General features: G+C 35.0%; 1 protein-coding gene across 11 annotated transcripts in view; it reads left to right on the forward strand.

Annotated features, from left to right (window-relative positions):
• The window catches only part of RBFOX1 (RNA binding fox-1 homolog 1), a gene marked incomplete at both ends in the record, with an annotated part of 1,305,905 nt that extends 1,285,593 nt beyond the window's left edge, over positions 1-20,312 (forward strand). For 9 of the 11 annotated variants that reach the window (XM_080617593.1, XM_080617598.1, XM_080617601.1 and 6 more), the window contains 2 exons: positions 18,826-18,901; positions 20,186-20,308. In XM_080617593.1, the coding sequence (XP_080473719.1) occupies positions 18,826-18,901; positions 20,186-20,308 (199 nt within the window). Of the gene's footprint in view, positions 1-6,276; positions 6,330-18,825; positions 18,902-20,185 lie in introns of all 11 variants that reach the window. The other 2 variants (XM_080617596.1, XM_080617595.1) reach the window with 2 other exon arrangements.
• Between the last annotated feature and the right edge of the window lie 5,609 nt (positions 20,313-25,921).

Raw genomic sequence — 25,921 nt, forward strand, 5'->3', positions numbered from 1 at the left:
TGGGAGATGTGTTATCTTCTGACAATAAAAGCAGAATACCTAAGTGAAAGCAGAATACCTAAGTGAAAGCAGAATACCTAAGTGAAAGCAGAATACCTGTGTCTTCCTCTTTGTCTTGGTGTTGTTACTGGCTAGATTGAACAGGCAGTTCTAGAGAAAAAAATAAAAGAATCTCTGACATGGGAGAAATCAGTCTGAACATAAAATATACTTTCCTAATGCACATCAGGTCAAACAAGTTCCTTTTGGTGTTGTTGAAGCTTGATACCACATGAATTACTTTCTACTTTTATTTTTATTCTTACTTCATTTAATATATCTTACAGGTATGGCTGTAAAGTTTAGTTGTCTTGGTGTTGTGATTCAAATGCAATGAGTATGATACTGAACATACTGAGTATGATCTTACTGAGTATTATACTGAGTATGATCTTACAGTAATGGGAATATAAAGCATGATAATAGCAAAACCAAGCTTACAATTGTTACATTAAAAAGCTTTAATTCTTCAATAGCCTTAATATTTAAATTTAGGACACCAGGAGGAGGGAGTTGGGGAGGACTTAATAAACTCTGAAACTTTGCCCATACTTGAATATTATAAAAACTTTTCAGGCAACCAGCCATCAGCTATGTTATAATTCATAGTGACAAAACTCTCAACATTAGAATCCTAATGAGAGCAACAAAGCCTTAAAGTTTAGAGCATGAAGAAAAAATAAAGTGATTTTAATGATATAATGGGTGCTGTATAGTTAGCATCCAGATCCTTGGAGAACAGAATTTGAAGCAGCTCCAGTGAAGTCAGTGCTTTCATTTAATTCAATTTTACCAGCTGAAGTTCTGATCCATGAATTCTGAGTACTGACTGTATTTGTAAATCCTGTGATGGTCTTATCAGAAGTAGTCAGCTGATTACCTATAGTTCAGATCTTCCCATTGTAATTTCTGTTTAGAGTTGTGTTTGCATTCATCTTAATTTCCTGTGTTCTGGGGCTCTGCACTGTTTTCAGCAGTTACTGTATTTGGGAGGGGCTTTACCCCTGTGTTAAGCAAAATTATTTCTGTCTAGTTTTGTGAAGTTAGTAAGCAAAGTCCAAGAATTCTGGCGTATGAAACATAATAACAGTATGTTAGTGGATTATAATTTCTTCTGTTTCAAATTTCCTAGAGTTAGTGTGATTATTTCTGGGGAGGTCCTGATTTCTTAAAATCCCACTTAACGTCTTTCATGGCTTCTATATTATGAAAGCTCTGTGTTGCCAAGAAGAGGGAATTTTGGAAAAGTTTGAAGGAAAGTCATAAATGTTCATTAAACAGAAATACTGTTAATACTTTTAATTTTTCCTGACAGAGCATGTAAAATACATGTACACTTAAAGTGAATCAACCTCATTGGAATATCAAATATCTCAAACTGGAAACTTTCTCTCAGAAGTAGGTTAAAAGCCATTCAAAAGGAGGGTCAAAACTATTTAAACATGCTTACAGAAAATACACCTGTAGAAATAAAATCTAAAAATACTACATAATAATTACAGATTGTTGACATGTTTCTACTAAACTTCATATATGTAACTTTATGAAAGCTTAAATTCAGCGTTGATGTGCGTGTAGCTTCTGTACCAGGTCAGCATGTTTTAGGAGGCATGTATAGAAGTTTCTTCTCTACAGCTTCAGCACAGTTAAGGTGACTTGGCGAGAAGCAAGACTAATGACAACTCTTGAAAAATAAGAGATGCAACATCTTGGTAAGGGAAAGTACTGACAAATATATTTATAAAATATCTTAGGCCTCTTAATTAACTTGTGGTAGTATAAACATGCTGAAGAAATTAGGCTATGGTATTTAAAAATATATTAAAAAAATAAAATTGGACAGTCCAGAAAGCCTGATTTCTGTAAGTACATAACATTTACGGAAGTAATTTGTAATTAATAATATTTTCTACTAAATAGTTTATATAATGAAAAGGCTTAGTCAAGCTTCACTTAAATTCCTATTCTTAACTTGCTTCACTATTTTGCTTTAATACTTTATAATCCAAGTCTTTCAGTTCAGTGATGTGCTTTAATTTGGAATCAGGGTACTTTTAGTCAGGTGATAAAGTTGAACCTGGAATGTTATGCTCTTTGAAGTTAGATGCTGAGTATGGTTTTGATTCTGACAGCTGGACTTTTCTTGGCCTCCTTATGCCATCACAAAAACTTTCAAACATGGTTTTATACTGCAAGCCTTGTCCCTGCCTAAATGTAAATTACAAGTTTCATAATGACTGAAAGTCATTCCTCATGGCATAAACCCTAATGTTGCTGATCAAGGATGTTGTAGTGAAAGGTCTCCTGTAATAAGAAGTGCTGTACAGAGAGATATGTGCAGAAAATCATGTTTGGTTTTTGTTTCCAAGCTACCCTGTGAAAAAGATGCCAAGATGGAAATGCTGACAGAGGGTGGCAAAAGACTTCTCTCCTAGAGGTGTTCTCCATTCTACCACAGATTGCATCTTTCTAGGACAGCTTAGCAAGACGCCAAAATTCACATGTGGAGTTTCTTCACAGAAGTAGTTCTGTATATTAAAGAGCCCTAATGAAAATAAGGCTTGGACTCTAGTGACTAAAGATTAAAAACTAAAAGAATTTTATGCTATAGTATGGCCTGGGTTTACCATACTAAGAGCATCAAAGAGAGAGAAAGCAAGCACCTAATGTATTGGATATGCAAAAGAGCTGATAGGTTTATGTCAGATCTGGGGCCTTCAAGGAATATATTTGTTATGAGTTGCCAAAGGGTCTGTGGGGAACAGAGCAAAGGAAATTAGAATGTATTTGAACCTTTTGAAAATTGGGGTAATATATGTATATTATATTAGGTATTATATAGGTATATATATCAAATAACTACCCAAAATAAGAAAGAGCATCTAAATTGCTTAATACTACTTTTGTTATCCTCCCCTTTCTTTCTGTATGAATTCAGGAAATACATAAGATGTTTAAAAATGTGAGGTTTTTTCCCAACATTAAAAATATCTTTATTACTGTAAAAATCTGTAGTAATTTTCAATTTACTAGAAGAAATAAAAAATTGATATATAGTCTTGAAAGAAGTAATAGTATGCAGAAATGTTTGCCCTTGGGAAATAGGTGCTCAGATGGGCCATAGCCATTTTGAATCCCAGAAGTACATTTTCATGACCCGCAGTGTCTGGGTTTCCATTAGAGAGCTCAGGCTGCCAAAGGGTGGCAAGCCAGCACTGGCAAGTTGAATACATGCAACTGTACATTCAGATCAATGTATTTTGTCATGTTACTCTTGCAGTTTGTTTTTTTATTGTTTATCTTCCTTGCAACCAGTAAAAACTTTTAAAATTTTATTTAAAGAAGAATGTGCTATTTTACACTGAAAGTATAAAACAATGCAGTAAAAATTTTGTTATATACTTTCACTGTTAATATACAAATTAAATTATGGAAGCAATTCTGTATCTTATTAATTGAGCAGTACTTGCTGTATAATAAAATTGGGTCCACTTGCGTTTCTTGTATCTTTTTGTATCAATAAAAAGTGTAGCAATGATGGCGAACATGAAAATTCATGATGCATTTTAGGTTGTTTTGAACATCTCTCACTTGTGAGGTTTTTAAGCCTTGTATGCTCAATACAGTTAGTGCGTAAAATTGGTCTTTAAAGGGAACAACCTTAAATTGCAAAGATTGAGTTAGGTTAGCTGCCCTTTTCCAGATCTGCTAATCATGTACTTCAAGATAGAGAGAATATGCATCAGCTTAACTCAGGAAGACTCCTTTTACAAACTATGGGGTTGTTCACTCTAAGGAATAATACTTGTTTTGGACATCAGATATGATACATGTGTATAGTGACACCTCTGATAATCAGTTCTCCTCCTAGGACTATGTATGACATTTAACTAAATAAAAACCTGCCACTATAAAACTTTAAATCCATCAAAGTACTAAACCAGTTTCTTGTAATTGTTACAAATAACACCTAATTAGTTATAAAAAATTGAGCTGGCTTACTGAATTCACTCACAATCTAATCTTGCTTTACATTCTCACAGTTGCTATGCTGACTGATACATGTTTCTCCTTTTAAAACTGATTTATGGAGTTGTAATATTAATTGTACAAAGCAAAATAAAGGGAAAATAGTGTATTCCTATGTAAACTGAAGCAGTATAACAAGGAATGTTTATAGTAGATGTTTTTTAAATAGGTATCACTTAGATTAAATTATTTTTTAATTCATTTTCTACCAGTAATTAGTAAAGAGTTGGTAGTAAAAAGTAAGATTTCAGAACAGTTTCAATAACATCTATCATTCCAAAAGATAAATAGCAGTTAGTTTTCTGGGATCTTTCTGTAAGTAACTAAACCGGAATATTATTCTTACAGGTAATTCTGTACTTGGCATCTGAAGATAGAGTATCTGTGGCTCGGTGTTCCATAACAACAAATGTTTGGAATAGTGATAAAGAAAAGGAGTTTCTCAGCTGGCCACTTTAGAGGCAGTTTTGAAGGAAAAGTAATCTTTTCATTTAGATGTAAGGGCAGTTTAATGACTTCATAGAAATGAATTAAAAGGATTTTCTGTGAAACAGTAGCTGATAAATCTGCATTGCTACTGGGCTGAATCCCTTTTAGGCAAACATCTAACTGTTTTGATATAATTATCACAATGACAATTATACTACCTGTGAAATAGAGATTAGCTCTGTATTTGTGAAATTTAACCCCCCCCCCCCCCCTTTTTCTTTTAATTCATCTCTTTAGCATTACATACAAGGTAGATCTCATTAGTTTGTGAAGTTGCTGCAGATGACAAAATAAAGAGCAAAACTACCAATCTGTGCATCCGATTGAAAACGAAAGAATATACAGTTTGATCACTAAGTTCACTCATAGTAAAAGGCAGGTATAAGTATCTCTGAGACAGGGCAAAGACAGTGATAAGCTACTGCTTTTGATCTGTAATACAGATTACAGATTCTTTGTTTTGTTTGGTTTTTTTTCTCCCAAGATGTGTACTCCTAAGTAACAAGGCTTACAGATTTCTAAATAGAGAATTTCAAATCTCTGTAATATGTCAGAGGTGAAGTAATAGAAGCAGGTTTTGTTCTCTTAGGGCTTAACTCTTCAAGATTCTGTTCCCCCTAAGAGGTGTTTGCTCCTGAACATGAATAGTTTTCAATAGGATCTTCAGAGTACTTAAAGCTTGACTGAGCTTTCATCATCTTCCAAAACTAAATTTTTCCAGGTAATCCTTAGTACAAGCTGGAACTAGTTCCTTCTAGCTCTGATTTGCATTAAAGCTGTGCAAAACAAAACAACCTGGTTATTACCATGCCTAGTAGTGCAGGCTGGAGGAGCTACATGCAATTTGGAGTAAAACAGCACTCAAGTGTTAAAATTTCACCCAGGTTCTCTATTAATCCTGCATAGCACAAAAATAATTCAAGGAATCTGTGTAGATGCTTATAAGGGAATCATTTGATGTTATACCTTAAACATGGTTTCCACTAACCCAAATCCTGTTTGCTGTGCCTTTGGAAAGGACAAAACAGGATTTGTGCCATAATGAAGTTTTCTGCATTTTGGAATAGTAGAGTATTTAGCATTTCTCTTTTTATGTTTACCTGGTTTAAAAAAGAATTTTGCAAGAGAAGGTTTATTGAAGTACTCTTATCTGTAGTTTATCCTCTTTAGATTCTGCAAGACTTTTCTATGTATTTGGATGACAGTATATGAGAATATACTATGTCATTTTTTAATAAATAGCAGAAAGTTCATTTTCTGATTGCAATGATATTAGACATATAAAAACCAAAGTATTTTATTTTCAGTATCCTCCTTTCAGATGCACAAAGTGAATTGCAATTATTTTTAAAAAAAACCATGCTTTTTACATATTTTGCAGTAGTGCCCTTTGATATCTATAACAAGATAAATATTGGGGATTTTATTAGACTTCATAAATATGACATATCTGTAACACTAAACATGAAGCTTCCAATACAAGACTTTGTACATAGTCCATATCCAAATGTCACCATTATTTCATTTAAAAGATCCCAGCATGTCTACCTCATGATCCTTATAAACTCCACAGTACTGAAATACGTCAACACTTTTTCTTGCTACATTCATTAAAATTAAGCACCCTTACCTTACCCCATCTGTAAACATCAAGTCAATTGGCAGCTAGCACATTTTTCAGTCAGCAAGCAGTATTGTGAATTTTATCTTCTCTTGCAGAAATCAATTCGTCTTCGTTGCAGCAGATGAAATTTCTTGTAACACCTCTGCAGGTAACAATCATTGATACTCCTTGATGCATCCATCCAGGTCTCAATATCCTTTTTCACATGCTGCATTTAATCGTAAGAGAAAGCATAGAAAAGTCCGTAGTATAAATCTTTGGAACAGTTTAATTAATTTACAGCTTCAGCCTGTAGGTTCTGCCATATAAAAGACATTAGGTTATTTTGCTGACTTTGGTGTTTTATTTCTAGTTTAAATATCATATATGGGCTAGTAAGTAAGGATATATTAAACCTTCTAATAAAAACTTACTGTGCAGTACAATCAAGACTGTGACTTTCAAAAAGCCAAAACAAACAGAAATAATGAAAAAAAGTCCTCGATGAATGTAGGACATTGTAAGTGCTATAGATCTAACAACTTTCTTTTCAACTCTTTGGGGGCAAATATTGCCCACAAGGATAACGCAGACCCTAAAGCACTCACAAAGTCTATCCTATGGATAAGATAGTGGGAGAGAGGGTTTATGTCTTCAGAGGATCGCTCTCTAGTAAGTAAAGTCTTCATATGCTATAATGTTGTAAGCCATGGGCACAGAAGAAAGAACAATGTTTTGAAAAGGTAATGGAAACTTATATTGAATATGTCAAGGGATTTTCTCTTTTTTAAGCAATAGAGTTTGAACAGTCTTAATTCAGGTAAGGATGCTATTATGTTGGTACATAAAGCCAACATAAGTAGGAGGAGTGCCGGGATATATTCTGCCAATAATGTTACGCAAAACATCTATTGAGTTCATAGAAGCTGCTTGTATTGAAGGATGAAAGGGTATATAGAGTGTGACACAAAATGTTGGTATTAAGAAGTGTATTAATAGAGTTTTACATGAGCAGAAATAAATTAAGAGTAAAGAGTTTTCTGTTTATGCCATAGTGACCTACATAGAAACAAATAATGAACATTTATTTATGAAAAAGAAGATCATAGCTAAAGCCAAAACTATGTAATAATCTGTATGATTAATAATCTGTATGATAGCCATAGCATTTTTGGTGGTAATCTGAAAAGTTCTTCTGTAATAAAACCTGATTAAATGCAGACTTTCAGTGTTCTAAATCATTAAGAGAATACATTTTAAAAGCCAATATTTGATACTTTCTTGATCTCACTAGACTTGGGTTTTGGCTTTCATTATTCCTCTTGCGCTTCCTGCTCAGCTCTGGATTAGAGTGAGCTGTAGTAGGAAGGCTACTAATTCATAAATTTAGGCCTTGCTAAGTAAGAAAAAATATAATTATTTTAACAATTTTTTAACTTGGAATTCTTGCGCTTGACGTGGGGTCTTTAATAATTTTCTTGTCCCAAAAGCAATTTCCTGTTTTGCAGAGAGAACCCTTCTAAGAAATAATTATTTCTCTAATAAAGACATTTTACCCCTCACAATTTAAGTGTCCAAGGCTATATTATATGTATTCTGTGTATGACTACTTTGGAATTTCAGTCAAAAATATAGCACTCTTATTTATCAGCAAATTCAGTGAACTTTGCACAGAAGGAAATGGATCTGTGTTTATATTTGTTAAAACTTTTCAGTTTACCAGTTGCTTAACTCTGTTGAATTGTTTCAACAATAAGATATTTTTATTAGGTATCTTTTTGACCATATGATAAACATATCTGTCACAGGTGACTTAGGTGCCTTTTTTTGTAAGATGATCTGCAGCAGAAAGCTAATAAAAGCCTGTATCTTCTGTTTCTTTCATACCTAAGTTTTAAGTCATAGAATTTAAAGGACTTTTGGCTTTATTTAAAGATAATTCTCTGGCCCATATTCCTGTGGTACCAGTTGCCAAAGTTGCATTTGGTCTTTCAGATCTGTAAGTTGACTTTCAATTATCTGATGTTTTAATTTTTAATACATGGAGCATATATAGAGATATGTAAACTTGTAGAATTGAAGCTAACCTTCCTGTGGTTTTTCAGATGCATGCAAAACAACTACAGTACAATTTTATAGTGCTTTTTTTTAAGTGCTCCTAAACTCAATTACAGTCATTCAACTGTGTTTGTAAAAGTGATATAAAGTGAAGATACTGATAATATGCTCAATGTTTGAATTATGAGTATATGTATGTTTGTAATGTTTTCCTGTAAAGAATGTGTGTGTTTGTAGATTTGAAATAATAAGATAACAAGAAACTTTTGGTTGGAACTTTATCATCAAATGCAAATGGGAGTTCTTGCATGATTCTGCTGGTAATATTCACTGTTCTCTTCCTAATACTGTATCATTCCTGCCAGAGGATACTTAGCCCTCAGCCACATGATACCTTTTTGATTTGGGAATAAAGTAATCTTGAATAAATAAATGTGTTAATAAACAGCTAGCATGTCCATATACACATTTCTATTAATGTACATGTATCTGTTCTTGCATGCATATTTTATAAAGAAAATCTATTCAAGTAGCTGCAGGAGGGATCCTTCCATGGGAAATCTAAAAATATTTCACTCTTGATTGCATCCAGTGCATTTTGAGGCTAAAAATAATTACTCTGCAGAAGAGAAGTTCTGCGCTTCTGGGATAGATCTTCTCTGGCAGGCATGATTAAAGAGTTTGCAAACAGACCTGAACTAGAACAGAAGTAGGGAAACTGTCAGAAACCTTCTGTCAGTTTGATGATGGAATTTTAACAAGGATCTCTCAAGACCTTCCTCTAGCAAATCTCTGATAATAGTTATGTTAGGGGAGAATTAATCCAGAGGTTCTTGGCTGATGGGGTCAATGAGCATCTTGCCCTATCCAGCTCTTAATAAATCAGAATGAGACCAGAATAAACCCTTGGCTTGTTTACATGTTGGTTACAGAACATAGATAATTTTGAATCTTTAGCATTTTTAGTGAATTTTTCAAACTGGTGCTTAATGTTTGTTTGTTTATTTATTTATTTTAATTTTAGGTTTCGTAAGATTGAAATTCATAGTTTGAAAGAAAAGAAAAATGTTTTGTGGTGTCTTTTCAAAGTACATTCTCAGATTATGATTCTTGTACAGTTTATGTCTGTATGGGATGGAATCATTATTCTGTATTTTTATTACTCTTTCTTTCTTCCTCCATTTTTAACAGTTATCCATCTGCAAACAAAAAAATCCAGTGCAGATGCATGCTTGGTATTATTTTTCTCCCAAGTGTATATGCAGCGTATGATTTTGAAATAACGGAGAGAGAGAGGCAAGTGTGTATATAAACCTGAATTTGGAATGAAGTATGGTGGAAGTGGATATAACATCTGTCCAATTGTGACTGTATTTATTTACATATTTGAGCAGAATCATTCCCAGGAGGTGAGATTGTATGTGTGTGTGCAAAAGAAATGCATTATAAAGCTTTAGAAGTTGACAGTCTCAGATTAAGTCATTGACCTCCGTTTGGAGAAAGATGCAGTCTCCAAAACAGATTAAACATTCTGAAAGGTTTAATTTTATAACTCTAGGAAAAACATTTCATAAAAGCAGGCAGCTTAAGGAAGCAAACATTGGAGTTTGTACTATTGAAATAGCTTCAACAGAATATTGGCCATTTTTAACTAATGCAATTGTTCAGATCATTGCAGTTTTTCTGTATGCTATGATTAAACTGTCAGCACTAAGAGTACCACAAATTTAATTCATGAAACAAAAACAAATACAGCGATACTCATTTAAAAGCAAACAAATATCTGACAAAATGCTTAGAATGGTTGTGATTCCTGTTATGGCATTCCTCTACTAAGTACAGAAGTATTCACAGCTGGTCAAAATTTTGCATATATGCATGCATACATCTCATTGACTTATTCACTTGTCTGGTAAGAGATATTGATCACATTATACTCTTTCAAAGGAATTTCTGAGAAGTACATACAATCCAAACTGCTTGGAAGTATGCAGTTTCAGAGATACTTCCTTCAACCTCTTTGAATTACTGTGCTAAGACATGTTCAGTTGTGAGAAGTTCTTCCCTTTTAGTATTGCTGCCTATCAGTTTGACTTCATGAAGCAATTTGACTGGGCAAATGACCATTTTCAATTAGGTGCTTTTATTATTGCATTATGCTCCTCCACTAATCAGTTAAAAAATGAAGGAGCATTTGTGAGGTCTTTGTGCTAGTGTTTAGTTAAGGCCATACTTCTTTTCCCTGTGAAAACCAGCAGATACTGAAGCTTTTGCTCTGGAAAGGATAGGAAGTGTTGCACTAAAGCACAGTATTAAACTTCTTCTATAAATTCAAGTGTCCTTTATGTTGGCAGTTTAAACTTAATGTTTACTGCTGCTGTAAATAGTCATTTATATGGAATTCCATTTGTTACAGCTCTTACTGCTCTGGGTAGTCATGTGGTAAAGATGTTCAGCTATTGGATCAGTTGGTAAAAATCAGTAAACACTTGGATTATCCTCTGTTCTTCTTTCATGAAGTTTGATTAATTCCTTTTTCTCACCCAGTGAAAACACTGGCAGCCCTTTTTGGCATCTTTGTCATTATGTCTTTGACAGCTTGCCTTCCCAGTGCTTACAGTTCTAGGTCAGTTCGCACGGCTAGTCAAATGTGACAACATGACAAGATTAAGTAAAGCTGAGGTTCTGTGATTTGTAAATGGAGGATTTGTAATGTGAAGCTCCTTTGGTAACAAATAGTGAATAATCTGTGTCTGCCTTCAACAAGTGCGTGTAAGCATGCGTGCATCTCCTGTACTGTTGGGTTTTTTTTCATGAAGCAACCAGATTTTTTTTCTCTGATAGACTGGAAGTAGTACACATGAAGTGTGGTTTGTGTCTGTGCATGTATGAATGGTTGTATACAAACACATTAAAGGGTTCAGTTTTAATATCATGAGATTATCATATTACATTTGAAATATTTAATAAAAAATAGTATAATTGCATATTACAGAACTTTAAACACAAGAACAAAAGATTGCTTTAAAATTGATAAACAAAGTACCCAATATATTTCTAATTGAACTAGATAATAATTTATTCAAGGTTTATTGTAACAAGCTATAACAGCAATAGTAATAGGAAAATGCTTTACAGATCAAAGAAATACTTGGGGTTTAGGTATCACCTGATAGCAAGCCTTGTTTTCCTCAGTGGCTTTTTTTAATGAGTTTTATATAAAGTCTGACTTTCTTGGATGGAGATTATACAGACAGATATTGTTGGTAGCATAGAATTATGTTAGATTTTTAACCGGGCATCAAGTGAAACGCCCATACTTGTGTAAATCCAGACAGCAAGAGTGAAACTTGAAAGAAGGCTTTTAAGATGAGGTCTGTCCCTGAGATTGTTCCATAGCAGTTATTCAGCATCAGCACAGGGGAAAGTCACCTGTGCTGCTGTTTGTTGGACTTCTGCATTTCTGCAGATTACCCAGTGTCAATCATATTTATTTAAATGATTAACAAGGCAGTTCAACTTTGGATGGCTGTAAATATGCAACAAACTTCAAAAGAATCTACCGGTTGGGATAGAGAAGTAAAAATTAAAATCAGGTCTGAGCATCAGTGATCAAAACTTCTGCGAAACGTGCCCATCAGTTAGCAAGAAAATTAACTGGCCAGATTCTGATGTGATATAAATTATTTATAGTAACAGTCAAGAATTTGAAATTCATCTCTGCATATAGAAAATCCTGCATAGGCTTCTCAAGTTTCTTCTTGCTTCAACCTGCAGGAAAAAGTAAAGGCTGCTTTGAATATTTCATCAATGACTTATTTATGAAGATCCCTTCATGGAAATCTTTTGGTATAGCAATATCCCTATGGTAGACTGTGGTCATGTTCCTTCATCTCTGAAAACCTGGGAATGTTAATACTATACTAATAGGAGATCCTTCATGGCTTTCAAGGTCTACAGGAGTTCAGCACAGCAGTATACCTTAAGTTTTACTGTTTCGTTGTGCTGTCGGTCTCTACTGCATCTTCTCAATTCTTTCTCTGCTCCACATCACAAATCTGTAAAGCATTATCAGTTGTGGGAGAGGTAGATGATACACAACAAAGTATTTTATGGTCCATCCTTGTAGAATGATCTTAGTGTTCAATATTGTGCATTTAAAACTTTGCATAGAGAATTTTAACATTCTTAACCTTTGCAATTAAGAAAAATCACTGGAAACTGGTTTTACCAGCAGATTTCAATAATTTTTCTGTTAAGTAAAATTTAGGATAGACATCTTTCCTCATTGCCTTCTCAGATGTAAAGGAGACTTGTGGAGGTATGGTTAGCAAGCAAAGGTCATGTTCCCATGTCTGAGCTTAATTAAGCACAGATTCTGTGAAAGTGAGAAAAAACACCAGTTGTGTACAGTTGCCAGCAGTGGAAAAACCCTGGAAGTTAACCAATAGAGATAGAAGACCAGCCGGCCAACCTTGTAGCTAAAAATTGTCTGTGAACTAGGAGCAGAGGCCTTGAGGGGAGGATGTGTATATGAGCAGGGGAAATCACCGAAATGCACCTGGAATGTACCCAATGCTGTATATGCCAACCAATCACTACGGGAAGCTGTGTGTACGTGGCAGTTTGACACTATATATACCCATTATTTGAGCACAATAAACGGATCACTTTTATCAATCATATTGATTGTGCATGTGTTCCCTCCATGCGCGACGACAGAGACTCATTGCTCATTCAGATGACTGAAATGCCAAAAGTTGCTTAGTGTTAAAATCCAAAATGTAATAAGCTGATTGGTTGCATATGCTTTGAACACCATGAGCAGATACCATCCTACTGTAGTAAAGAGTTTTAAAGGCCTACCACTGCTGCACAGTGTTGTCCCACTGAGGTTAAAATACTGCTCAGCAATGTGGTGTCTAACTGGTGTGTGTACAAAGGAGCTCTACTACTCATGTCATCTGTCCTGGTATAATTGTAGTTGTGTGACCAAGAAAAAGAGCAAGATGTTAGTTACTGGAATCACTGATATGGATAAGGCCAGGTAAACCTTGCTTTCCTTGTATTCCTACCAATTCTTTACTTAAATCTTCACATCTTTTGCCTAAAATGTTACTGCAATTCTGCATTGAGATCTGACACAGAGAAGAGATGTGGATTGCCCTTTCTGCACCACCTGCCAACAGCAAGAAGCACATCCTGCAATACTGCCCATTTCCTGGGTGGACAGGCAGGGCAGGAATACCAAAGCACTCTGTACTATCCCTTCTCCTACCTCACCAAGCCTCACTTATTCAGTTGTCTTTTTGTGAAATTCAGTAATAAATTTCAGTACAAGAATTTCAGTAATTTAAGGTTATTCTGGTTGAAGACTCAACACATGCAGGTCTGAAAAATAATCAATTTTATTGCTTGATTGTTCAAACACAGTCAAAGCTAGCGAAGAATAGATAATACTGTGAAAAAGTTAGAAATATGAGCTTTCCAGTGATACATACACTTCACTTGTAATATGGCAAGTAGTAGGGGATTAGATGAGAGCTTTAGCTGAGGCAGTACCAGTTTTTTAGCTTCTCTTTTTATAGTTCTTAAAAAGGTTCATCATTTTCTATCGTTCCTCTAGTAATATGTAGACTTTAAAGAACAGGGGGAATTGATAATGAGCAGAAAAATATGTGCATCAGATTCCTAAAAACTAAAATAATGTTTCAAATTCTTCTTCAGTAGTTCTCAAATCACTTGAGGAAAATGTGATAACTTGATTCATATTTATACTGTGATTTTTTCCTTGTTAATGCTGTTATGAAAATCTATACTGTTTAAATTATTAAGAAACTTCCAAATGTTTCTAGTATCAGAGCTCCACTGCCTGTCCTAAATGTCTATGGAATACAGCCTGAGTACCAAAGAACTTAAAAACCTAATATGCTAATTATAATTAGAGAGGCACATACTTTCCCTATTTTTAGAGACGTCAGCAATAAATACTACTGATGATTTAAAGAGAGATTCAATTTCAAAGATCCTACTGAAACAAATCTCACAATCAATTACCATTTGTAACTCTCTTTTTTTCTTTTTTTATCATTATTTTTGCAATGGACAACAAATTGGCCTTTTATGTAGTATTTTAGCAATGTAAGATCCTGTACTGAAAATGGTTGAAGGGATTGAGACATAGCATGAGTAAAGAACAGCATACCATGCACCAAGCTTTAGGTGTCTACCTACATTGCACCTACACTGTACACCTACATTTGCACCTACATTTAAAGGAGGTAACATGACTACACTGATTTGTTTTTCTCAGTTATTTCCCTGTAAGTTGTTAGTCCAGCTACTTAAGAACCAGTGTCATTATGGTAACAAAATGCTTGCAAATACTAGGTTTTTGCTTGTTATGTCCTGAATATTTGTTCCAGATATATTGGAAAATAGTGGTACTTATCTTGTTCTAATTAGTGTTGCATCAAATTGTTCATCAGATGTGTCCTTAGACAAGAATTTGTAAGTGCACATACTGGTTTTGATACATTGATTTAACATTCTGTAAAATACGCAGATAATCACATTGATTATTAAGTTATTCAAAAGGCTTTGCCATTTGCATATCCTAAATTTTAGCAAATTGTTTACCTAGAATGATTATTTCCAGTGTCAGTTATCACAAAGCATTTAAATGCCACTAATTTTAATGAGAAGTAAGCATGCTGGCATAATAGTGAATAAACGAACCAGTGACTGTGTGACTCTACTAGCTTACTGATTTTCAGTGTGACAATATAGTTTAAATCCTTCTTACTATTTTCAGCATGGAAATCAGAATCTATTCTGCTAACCTTCTGAGCTTCTAAATTTGGTGTCATGCAAGGGCGTGTTTAAAAATTAGCATTTAAAAAGAAACCCACTTGCTTTAAGTTTAAGCTGACACTGTTCCTTTCCTCTGTGGAAATGAAATTTATTAATCATAATAAAACCATCATATTCTGAAGGTAGAGGTCACCCTGAGGAGAAAAAAGTCTATTCAACACAGAGGAATGTCAATGCATTTTTTTTTCCAGATAATATCTGAGCATGTATTCTCTCCCCTTAGGAAAAATATTCTTCCGTGTGTGTGCTTATGTATCTCAAGTCTATTTAGGAGTGTGCAAGAATGAGAATTTTTGCATTCTAATATTATATACTGTATTTTCTTTTACAGAAGATTTGGAAGAATGCTTTTTACATTTTTTTTTTATGTTTACATTGCACACAGTTGTTCAAGTGGAATTTCAATATCCTGTAAAAATGCTTCTTATTTTAACAAGAATATAAGCATTGCTAATTCTGAAATAGCATTTTTATGTTAATATCATAGTACAAACTTCAGTATTATCATAATATATATGTAAAATATTCTATTTAAGGAGCAAGGAGTAACTTAGGTCACATTTTTCATATAGGATTACTTCACAACTCTTTCATTTTAAGGAAGAAACATGGTTTATACAATAAGATGAAAACAGCAATGCAAAGCACTAACAATAAGTTACTTCTATTCTGGCAAAAGAGTAATAAAAAATGTACTCAGAAGTAAATGCTGGGTTGAAGCTGTTATTTTTTTCTTTTGAAATTGCTTAATGTGTTTGTTTATCCATATTTTTTCTTAGTCATCCAGAATTCTGTAGAATATTTATATAATACATTAACTACATGTTTTATTACATCTGTGTTATAAACTTGGTAATTATTTCAGTATTTGGGTTAAATATACTAATAATTTAATAAATTGCTCTTTCCTTACAAGTGGCCCTTGAATTTGGGCCATTTAATCCCCTGCCATGGGTGACCCATTAGTCTTTCAGTTTTGTGGGGTATTCTAACATAGTCAAGGATCCTGCAGGAATGGGATGTAGTATGGAGTCAAAAAGCAACCCTACTGCAGGAAATGGATCAGAGCAATGGAAACAAGAAATTCACAAAGTTACAGTTTAGTTAATAGTTTACACTAGGCCAAAACTAGTTCTTACAGATCTAAATTTTAAGTCCTTGCTCAGTATGGCAGTAATACTAGTTAATCGGGGGGGGGGGGGGGGGGGAAGTGAAAATATACTGATTCCCATTGCTTTGAAAATAATTGTCATGACATTAAAGTGCGTATAATAATAGTACATGCAATTCCTCTTCCATATTACTTGGGACATAAGGGAAATTTATAATGCTGGGAACAAGTCTAGCTTTAAATTAATCATTTTCCTTTTCTAGAAGTTTTCTTACTGTTTGAATGAGATTTGGCTTGAGAGAATTAAAATTATAATGATATGTAAAATGGAATCTCAGATTTTTAAAAAAGAGCATACAGAGGAAAATGTCTTCTTCATTTCACTGTAGATGAACAAGACATAAGAGATTCTGTTACAGCTACTATCAAAGCTAAGTATTTTAGATTTCTAAATATTATAATGTTTGCATCCTAATGTGGAGGTTTAACCAAGGCTGAGGTTTATAGAAGCTTTTCCAACCAAAGAGGCTCCAGAGTATGGAGTCAGTGTCAAACCTGCTCAAAGAACTCTTATGCCCCCTTTCCAATTCAAAGAATCACCAAGTATCATTTACCCAACATAGGCTGATCTGAGCTTTTTTTCTTCCATTTTTTTCAATGGGAACTGCCTGGTTTCTTTGTTCTTAACTGCATTGAATAATTTCCGAAGACCATGGATTCCAAGATTAAAATGGAATGCATATAAAGATTTAATCCTTCACTCATCAATATACTGGATGCAAAAGATGAACTAATATGTTTTATATAAGTCTTTTACACGTATTTTCCTGAGTTTAAGACCATGTGTTAAGGTGATTGCCCAACACGCTGCTTCCCCTGGATAGTTGTGTATGCCTTTGATAGCTGTGAGGACTTCTCTGCCCAAATCTAAAGTAAGAATAGCAGTAGCATAGAATATAGCCCACATACATGAACTTGCAGTACTTTCATAGCTTTAATAGATTAACTCCTTTTTAATGTATTATTCCTTATTAGAAAGTTGAATTTACTAAGTAAACAAGACAGTACAACTGAAAGCATTCAGCTAGTTTGGTTGTTCTTTGGAGTGAAATGTCTAGATTTTGCCATAGAATGCTTTTTAAGGACGTACATTTGCTCAAAATGCCAGTCTCTGTTGCTGGAAAAAAAATGGTTTATTCACACTATCAAATATCAACCAGTGTACACTTTGAAGTTTGTACTTACTTATCTTCTTTCCACTTTTTTCATCAAGAGGTATAATAATATATCCTTGGAAAAGGAAAAACGTATAGCTTCTGCAAGTCTGTAACCTTAGGCTTGGTCAGAGAGTAAGAGACATTTATGTAAAGTCTTTTTAATGCTTCTTAGTGCTGAAACCTTTTGCCATTAGATAGTACAGTTGTCCCAGGAGGTAGTTTATTGGGGTTTCCTTATGGAATGAATCCGTCATATTCTTGCAAATGTTGGCGCAGTGAAATGGAGAATTAAAGACTCTCTTGCCTATGGTAATTTCTGCTCCTTCCTTGAAGGTAGCAGTATCTAGTTCAGATAATTTGGACATCTTCCCTACCTCACATCCAGGGCCCACAGTAGTGGGTAGTGGAAGATTCCATATGGCATGGAAAAATTGCTTTCTCTCAGCCATTTATTTAGGAATCAGCCAATCAGATTCTGTTCATGGAGGAGTAAATGCATGATAATGAAAGAAGACAACTGTTCTCTTTTCAAAAGAAGTGCATTTGTATTTGTACCTGAAACATAAGGTACTTGCACAGAATGAGACCAGTCTGGGGTTACTGTTCACGTAAGGCTAAAAAAATATTTATTTTTTTTTTAAAGAGATACCAAGAGTATTATTAAAACAACTTGTTCACTACATTAGACCTCATATGCAAGATATCACTTTAATTTCAAGATTTCTTTTGTTGTTTTGTGTGACACATGAGATCAAATGGAAATTCTTTGATTACGGAAAAAATGTTAGAGATATTCAGTGAACACTGTATCTAGTTGACATGTCCATCTCACTAATGGGAATTGCATTCAAACTCAGACTGTGAAGCTAAGCTATGTATTTCAAGGTGAAGAGGAGGACTGGGCCAGTGAATCATGCAGGTGTATATGTAAAGAATCTTTGAAGTAGTTTCAACGATAAGGATTTTGTATGGGGACAAATGACAAAAATATGATTTTTCACACTGCTGTCTTTGCCTGGTTGTAGCAGAAACTTGGCCTGAAACTTGAGACTTCAGTTGTGCAAGAATGATGGCTTAGGATGACACTCTTTGTCTGATCTGTAGAAAGACCAGGAGCATGTAGTAAGCATGTTCCTTAAAACTGAGTGCCTGCCACTGTTCTACAGCTGCTTTCCTTAGCCTGATGCTGATTCTTAATAGTCTAGTAAAGCTAATTATATATTTTTTGTCATTTGTAGCCTTAACATTTCCCAAGGGATATTGCTTTTGAAACTGCGGAGTGGGTTTCTTTGTAATGAATTTGGATAGAATAGAATATTTCATTATAACCATTTTGCTAATATTGGTAATATTTGTGTTGTTTGGGGTTTTTTTTCCATTAATCTTCAACTTTATTTTCTTTTCAGTTACGGACGAGTTTATGCTGCAGACCCCTACCACCACACACTTGCTCCAGCAGCCACCTACGGCGTTGGTGCCGTGGTAAGTGATCATATCCTCCTCTTCCTCATCTCTGTTTTCCCCATCTCCCCATACTCCACTCTCTGCTTGGATCTTAGCACGGTTGACATCTTCTCACTTTTAGTTAATTGAATTTGTCTCTTGTGCTAACGGCAGCTAAAATGCCACATTAATCCTTCCAGTAAACTTGATAAATGTCTTAATTTCTTGGCAGTGTACTGCATGTAAGTTATTATATTTCTAATTTTGCAAGTATCACCTAGCTGAGCACTTACCTTAATGGAATAATTAGTCATTTTGATAATTAAATCCATCACTTACAGAATGCATTGTCAATGCAGAACTTATTTTTTTTTTCCGCTTTTGCCTAGCATTTACGTAGCCCTTATGTTTGAGTCACACCAAAGATTATAAGAGCTGTGCCAAAGATTTCAGGCTTCTTCGGTCAGTCAGCTCACAACTTGATGGATTTTTTTCTGCCTCTTTCTGATTATAATTACTAGGATGGTAGCTGCCCCCCAAAAGAAAAACACCATAAGGAGAGGGAAGACAAGGAAAGGGAAGGGAGAGAACCTATGTGGCAGGAATTCAAACTTTGTTTTTATCAGCTATTAATGCCTTTGGCACTGAACTGGATCTGTCAAGAGAGCAGGGGAAAATATATGTTTAACCGAACTGCGTTGGAGATGGATGACTTTCTGTGTATTAAGAAAAGAACCATTCTCCATATCCAGATATTACAGAGCATTTATTTCAATCATGGAATATATGCAGCTCATAATTATCTTCTGGTTTTGAGACTCTAGAGCCTTAGCACAGAAATAAGAATTGAAGTTTTAATTTTCCTCAATGTTCAGTAAAATACAGACAGTTATTTTCTGTTTTGTGTTCATTTTAAGAATAGAAAATTAGGTAATAAATTCCGTGGAAGAGAGGTACTATTTTTTTTGTTAATTGTTCCTTGTTTTTTAAGGAAGGAAACACATAAATAATCTTCATTCTAGGCAAGACTTCATCCTTAGATGAATGCACTTAGTTTTCACTGACATCAGAGGGAGCTGCATGTGTACATTCAGGAGTGGAGCTTGACACTTCATTCTCATCTTCTAGTTGATTTTCATTGGATTAAAAATAATCCTAAATTACTTCCCTTGACCTTGGATTGCGTTGGTACTGCAGCTGTGGGGTGTTCTGAACGTTGCTTGCCTTTTAAGATGGGGCAGTAGTCATGTCAAATGAAATTGCAAATCTAGTTGTTAAAAAACGTAAATTTAAAAAACAATCCATCAAATTGCTTTGTTTCAGAATGCTTTTGCACCCTTGACTGATGCCAAGACTAGGAGCCATGCTGATGATGTCGGTCTCGTTCTTTCTTCATTACAGGCTAGTATATACCGAGGGGGATACAGCCGTTTTGCTCCATACTAAATGACAAAACCATAAAAACCTTCCAATGTGGGGAAAAAGGAAGCTTTCCGAGGCCTGGGTATTGCAATACATGCAGTAGTGCATCATTTTAGCAACTCTAAAAAGAGGAAAAATTACATTTTTTATCTTATACCTCAGATATTTTGTTCTGTGTATTTTAATATTAATATTGTGGGTCTTTAATTTCTGAAGGTTACGTAGTTTGATTGCTGGCTGTAGAAGTTTTTGTGGTTGATCTAGAAAGCTGCTAGATATGAATAAAAACTGGTTTAGGGCCACAATCAAGAGTGCTATATCATGTAAATGAATTATATATGCTGAATATTAAGCTATTGGGGTTATCACATGTTTTGTAAGAGTGTAAGTGACTACAGTAGTCATTTTTTTCCGCATCTACATTTATTTTAGTTTATGCGAGGGAGGGTGGGAGGAAATTGGGGACACAGGAATGGGGTTTGGCTAAAATATTAATTAATGAAGCAAAAAGGGGCCCCACTGCACCAACTATCATGTATCACCTGTCTTAAATTATTCACTGTTTGTTCAAAGCCAAAGGTTATGTTCTTAGTAGGGGTGCTTCTTTTGACACTTGTACATAAAAATCAGACTCAAAGCTGTCCAAAGGCACCCTTTTAAAGCATTCCACCAGGCAGTATTCAGCTATTTAACCATAATAACTAGTTATTTAGGCAAAAGCTGCTAGTTAGACCATTAACAAGCATTCTTTTTATATTTCTTCCAGTAAAATAAATTATTGATATCATTGCTGACTTTTATATTATGGGAGGGAAAAACAATAATAAAAAGGTGATAAAAGCACTGTTTCTATTTTTTTCTTTTTTTTCCAAAAAAAGAAAGTAATAAAAACTTAAATTCTTTGTACCAGTAAAAAAAAAAAATGTATAAAATTTACATCCGTGCAGTGGAGTTGTTAAGTTCTAGAAATACACAGCCTATGATGCTTTAGATTTAGCCTAGTAGACCAACTGTTAGAGACAGACGTATCATTTTTATGGAATTATATGATAATCATATTCAGATTTATATAAGCATTTTACAAGTATTGCAATCATTGAGTAGAGATAATCATGGTATTTTCATCAGCTTGGTACTTTTTGAAACATGACTGTGTTGTGTAAACAATCTGCAATTTTTCAAGGCATGACAACTCGCCCCTGTTTAATTTTCAAACCAAGGCCATTTTGCTAAATATTGGGCCCAAGACAACTTTTCAACTGGGACAAAAGAGGGACTTTCCTGGGACCGAGCACCACCTGGAGAAGGCTGCCTGCCTGCTCTCAGGAGGTGCAGCCCAGCAGATGCCCAGGTGGCGGGTTCAAGCATAGTTGAAAAATTGCAGTTTGTCTGTGCATATGTTTGGACTCTTTCCATGTTGTCCTGTTTACAAGTTAACCTAAGTTGGGGTGTTTGTCACGGGTCTTCTTGGTTTTGTATTTAAATAAATAAAGCAGAAAACTGTCTTGCTACAGTTTGCTGCAGATAGTTATATCCTCATGTGTAACGTGCGTGCCTACTGGCAAGCACCTTAGTAAATTATCAACTCACCGCTGTGAACCTGCCAACTTGCTATAACAACTCTGCTTTAAAAGAAGTGTTTGTGATCAGGCTTTCTCTTTGTCATCGTATGTGCATGCAGTATGATCAGTTGAACAATAACCATCAATAAAGTTTCACAAGATTTGAAAACAAAGTTTCTGTAGCATTTATATCTAAGAATGAAAAATAAATTATCTTTAAAACTGAAACAGAGAGAGAAAGAGACTATATTAATCAATGAGAAATGGGGCAGTAACATATGTTTATACTGGTGAGGGAATGAACTGAAATTTATTAAGAGTTCAATCCCTGCATTTATTATATAAAATATACAAAACAAGCCTCCTATTTAAAAAAAAAAAAAGTATATTTCATTTAAACACCTCGATAAGAGCAACTTGAAAAATGTTTATCAAATGTTAGGCTTCCAATTCAAAGTGTGACGATACATCATTTTTTGGAATTGCACACACAAAATTTCTAACATGGGGAATAACAGAATTAATTTGCAATTTTAATTTTCATGAGATAGCTTTACAACTCCCACTCTCCAAATGATTATATGGCGTTTTAGTCTATTAAAATAATCTTGAAAGGTTGAGGGTGCAGCCCATATTAGAAAATATTTTGTTTATAAAGCTCCTACAGTACTCCTAGTAGTCATTTTAAAATGTATGTCTGAAATAGTTATGTAAGAAAGGCATTTGAAATTTTTTTACAATATATATTGGGAATGTTTTCACTTATATAAATAACTACTGATAATATGACTTATGAAAAAAATTATTACTACCATATGTGGAATATAGTGACTTCTAAACAGATTTAAAAAACACCCTACAAACCCAGAAAATATGTATATCTGTCTTTAGAAATTAGTGTTTATATCACAACCATGATTTGTGAATAAAGAAAAATGGTTTGTAATATCAAAATAAAAGCTTAGTCTGAAAAGGTAAAAATACGTTGGTGTTCAAAGTCATTTTGCTTTTCTTTTTTATTGCGTTGGTTGAAAAGCTGTCGACAGTTGCATCATCTGTACTGCACACAATATGCTTACAAACCAATTGACTATTGACAAGGTTCACAGCTCTTTTGACTGCCTGGAGGTGGTGTGTGGGAGCCTGGCTGGGCAGAGCAGCCTGAGGTGGTTAGTGCCTGCCCTGGGTGCCAGCTCTCCTGCCAAGGGAGAGAGGATGCTCTGTGTGTGTGTCTCTGTGTGTGTGTGTGTATGGGAGGGAGCAATAACCTCATCAGCAGGCCCAAGCTTGGCTGCTGCTGCTTTTCAGCCAGAGGCCAGAGTGATGAGAGTCAGCGCTGGACTGGGTTAAAGGTTTGCTTCCTGAGAAAAGCCAGGTTAATCCAGTATCAGATGTACTTTCCAGGCAAAACCTCATGACACATGAGGGACAATTGGGTTTTATTCATAGGAAATAAAAAAGGCATCTTCCAAACTGGCTTCGATATTCCATCGAAGACTATCACAAAAATCCCAGAGGGAAGAAATGTGCCTGTAGCTGCTCTGCCAAGGGCTGCTCTGGGAGCACTGTTACCAGGGAGGGCCAGTAGTAAGCATATGCATGCTGCTGTCAGCTGGGCCTGCACCACTTCTCTCCAGTGGTGGATAGATGTGAGTTAGCCTTCCGTCTAGCTGTCTTTTTCATGGACAGCTTCTATTTCTGTGCACCTTAGAGTACAGGGGAGGAAGCAAAGATAACTCTTCTAATAGGCTCCTTCTTATCACTTCCAGGTTTGTCATCCAAGCTATGTCTAGACTTACCCATCAGTCCAACAGATCATGATGAGGCTGATAAGTTTAATGTGCCATTAATCATGTCACATACACGTCAACAGAATTATGTCACTCTTCTACCTGTGTTCCTTTTATATTGTCATTTAGCACAGGAAGAGAAGACATTAAGTAAGGGATTAAATATTGCATGTTTTGCAGTTTAGCAGCTAGTTTTACTCTAAAAAGTACTTGGATCCTTCTGGGAAGGTAAAGAGAAGAAACTGTGATGTTTGCTGTGCATGGTAGGGAGGTATCATGTTATTCTTCCTTTATATCTTTACATGAAATACAAGCACTAGATGTACTTTCCTCCACACCATGAATTAGGGATATATTGACAGTGGTTCCTTTGGTGGCTGCATTAAGTGACCAAGGTAGTAATACTGAGTAAGATTTGGGCTGCAGGAAGGTGAGAGACAGGTGAACAGATAAATACAAGTGGGGAACACACACACAGAACTGAAGCACCACATAATTTCTACATGGTTAGATTCATCTGTCTTATGTCTGGTATCATTATTTATGATTTAATGCAGTTGTGCTTCCTTTCTTGACCAAGTAGCTAAGAGATGCTAAATGAATAAAAACTTTGTATTTATTGAACAATTGACCACAGAATAAGCAAAGCATCATGTAACCAAAAGAGAGAAAGGAAAATACAGTAAGATTTTCAGGGTATTTTTTTTTTCAATTATTTAAAGTTCTAATACAGCTTAAGTTGTCTAACAAAGATTAAATTGAATTTTTTTAGGAAGTCCCTTTATACCATGTCCTGTACTGCTCTGTCCTTGATAATCTTTAAGCCATTGAGGTTATTTATTAGCATCCTATTTGAATAAAATGTAAAGATTTTAAACTAGAATTTTATTTCCTTTAACTTTCTGGGAACTGTGTGTTCAGTTTGAATTGCTGTTGTGCCACATTGCTGTTTCTTACCTCAAGTGAATTTTGCAAGTTTGACGTGTTCTTATTGCCACATTTTTTCAGTTTTACAGTACAGATGCATGAAGGAAAAAAGGCTGTGCAAATGATTTCCTCCCTAAAGTAGAGCTGAAATACCATCTTGTAGGTGGAGTGGAGAGAAGAAAAAAGAAGAGAAAAAAAAAAGAAAAAGCAACCTTGTTTCAGTGGGAAGGGAAGATTGGAGTGGGAGGTGAGATCAGAAGGGAGACAATGACTTGGGGAGGTCTTTCAAGAATTTAGGAAAGTGTCATTAAAAGCAGTCATCTTACCAGTCTTATGAAAGTTCATCATAATGCTTCATTTATTCCTAAAGGGCATATGCTTCACCTCTCACTAGAACACAAGCTTCATGCCAAGTCTTTCCAGACTGGAACTTGAGTCCTTACAACAACATAACCTGATTCATACAGCAATAGAGATGTTTGCTTTTTGTCTGAAAGCGAAATTGTTCTCTGACAGCATTTATGCCTTTCCAACACTTCCCTAGTGCTCTGCATACCAATAATTGTCTTGCAGCACTTCACAGAAAGCACAATGGACACAGACTAGGATCAGAAAAAAATCTAGGTAGTATATGCCAATATATCATCAGCTTGAATCTTTTAATGAGGTAAGACTGAGATTGGCACATGGAGGAAAAAGATTAAAAGTACTTCTAGATCCAAGAGCTAGTACTTGTTTTCATGGAAAAGAAGGCTTTTATTTCATGCTGGTTTGTATTGTAGTATGGGGTACATTTTTTATATCTACAGGAAGGATAAATGCAATGGTGGTTCACTTGACACAGTGATGTGACTTCCTGAGCATTTCACCACTGCCTTTAGTTGACTAGGACACAACCTCTGCTATGTAGCAAACCAATGAGACTTGTGGGTTACCCATTTGCAAAGAGCAGATACTTTGAATTATATCCATGGAGGTACCGGGAAACATTAGTGTCAGTTTAGGTGCCCAGTCAGGCAGTATTCAGGGCCAGAAGCTCTTGTTCAGCTGTTGTTTAGGTCTCTATAGTAGATACTGTCAAACTTTTCAGATTCCTACTAAATGCACTAAACAGGGCATGCAAGGTAGGCAGTCTTGGTGTATGTGGTTTGCAGTATCCAGTTAGGTAGGGATCCTAAGATTAAGAGTTATGGGTGAAAGTGGAGGTAGAGATAATTGTGTTGCCCACTGAAACTATGTTGAAAGCACTCACAAATAAATGTGGGAGATGATAGTTTAAAAAATCTTCTCTTGGCTCAACTCTAGCACAGGAATGTTTTTTTTCTATATGTAGCTGCCATGTATATATTGAGTCAGGT

This window comes from Psittacula echo (assembly GCF_963264785.1).
Source record: "Psittacula echo genome assembly, chromosome: 5".
Taxonomy (NCBI): domain Eukaryota; kingdom Metazoa; phylum Chordata; class Aves; order Psittaciformes; family Psittacidae; genus Psittacula; species Psittacula echo.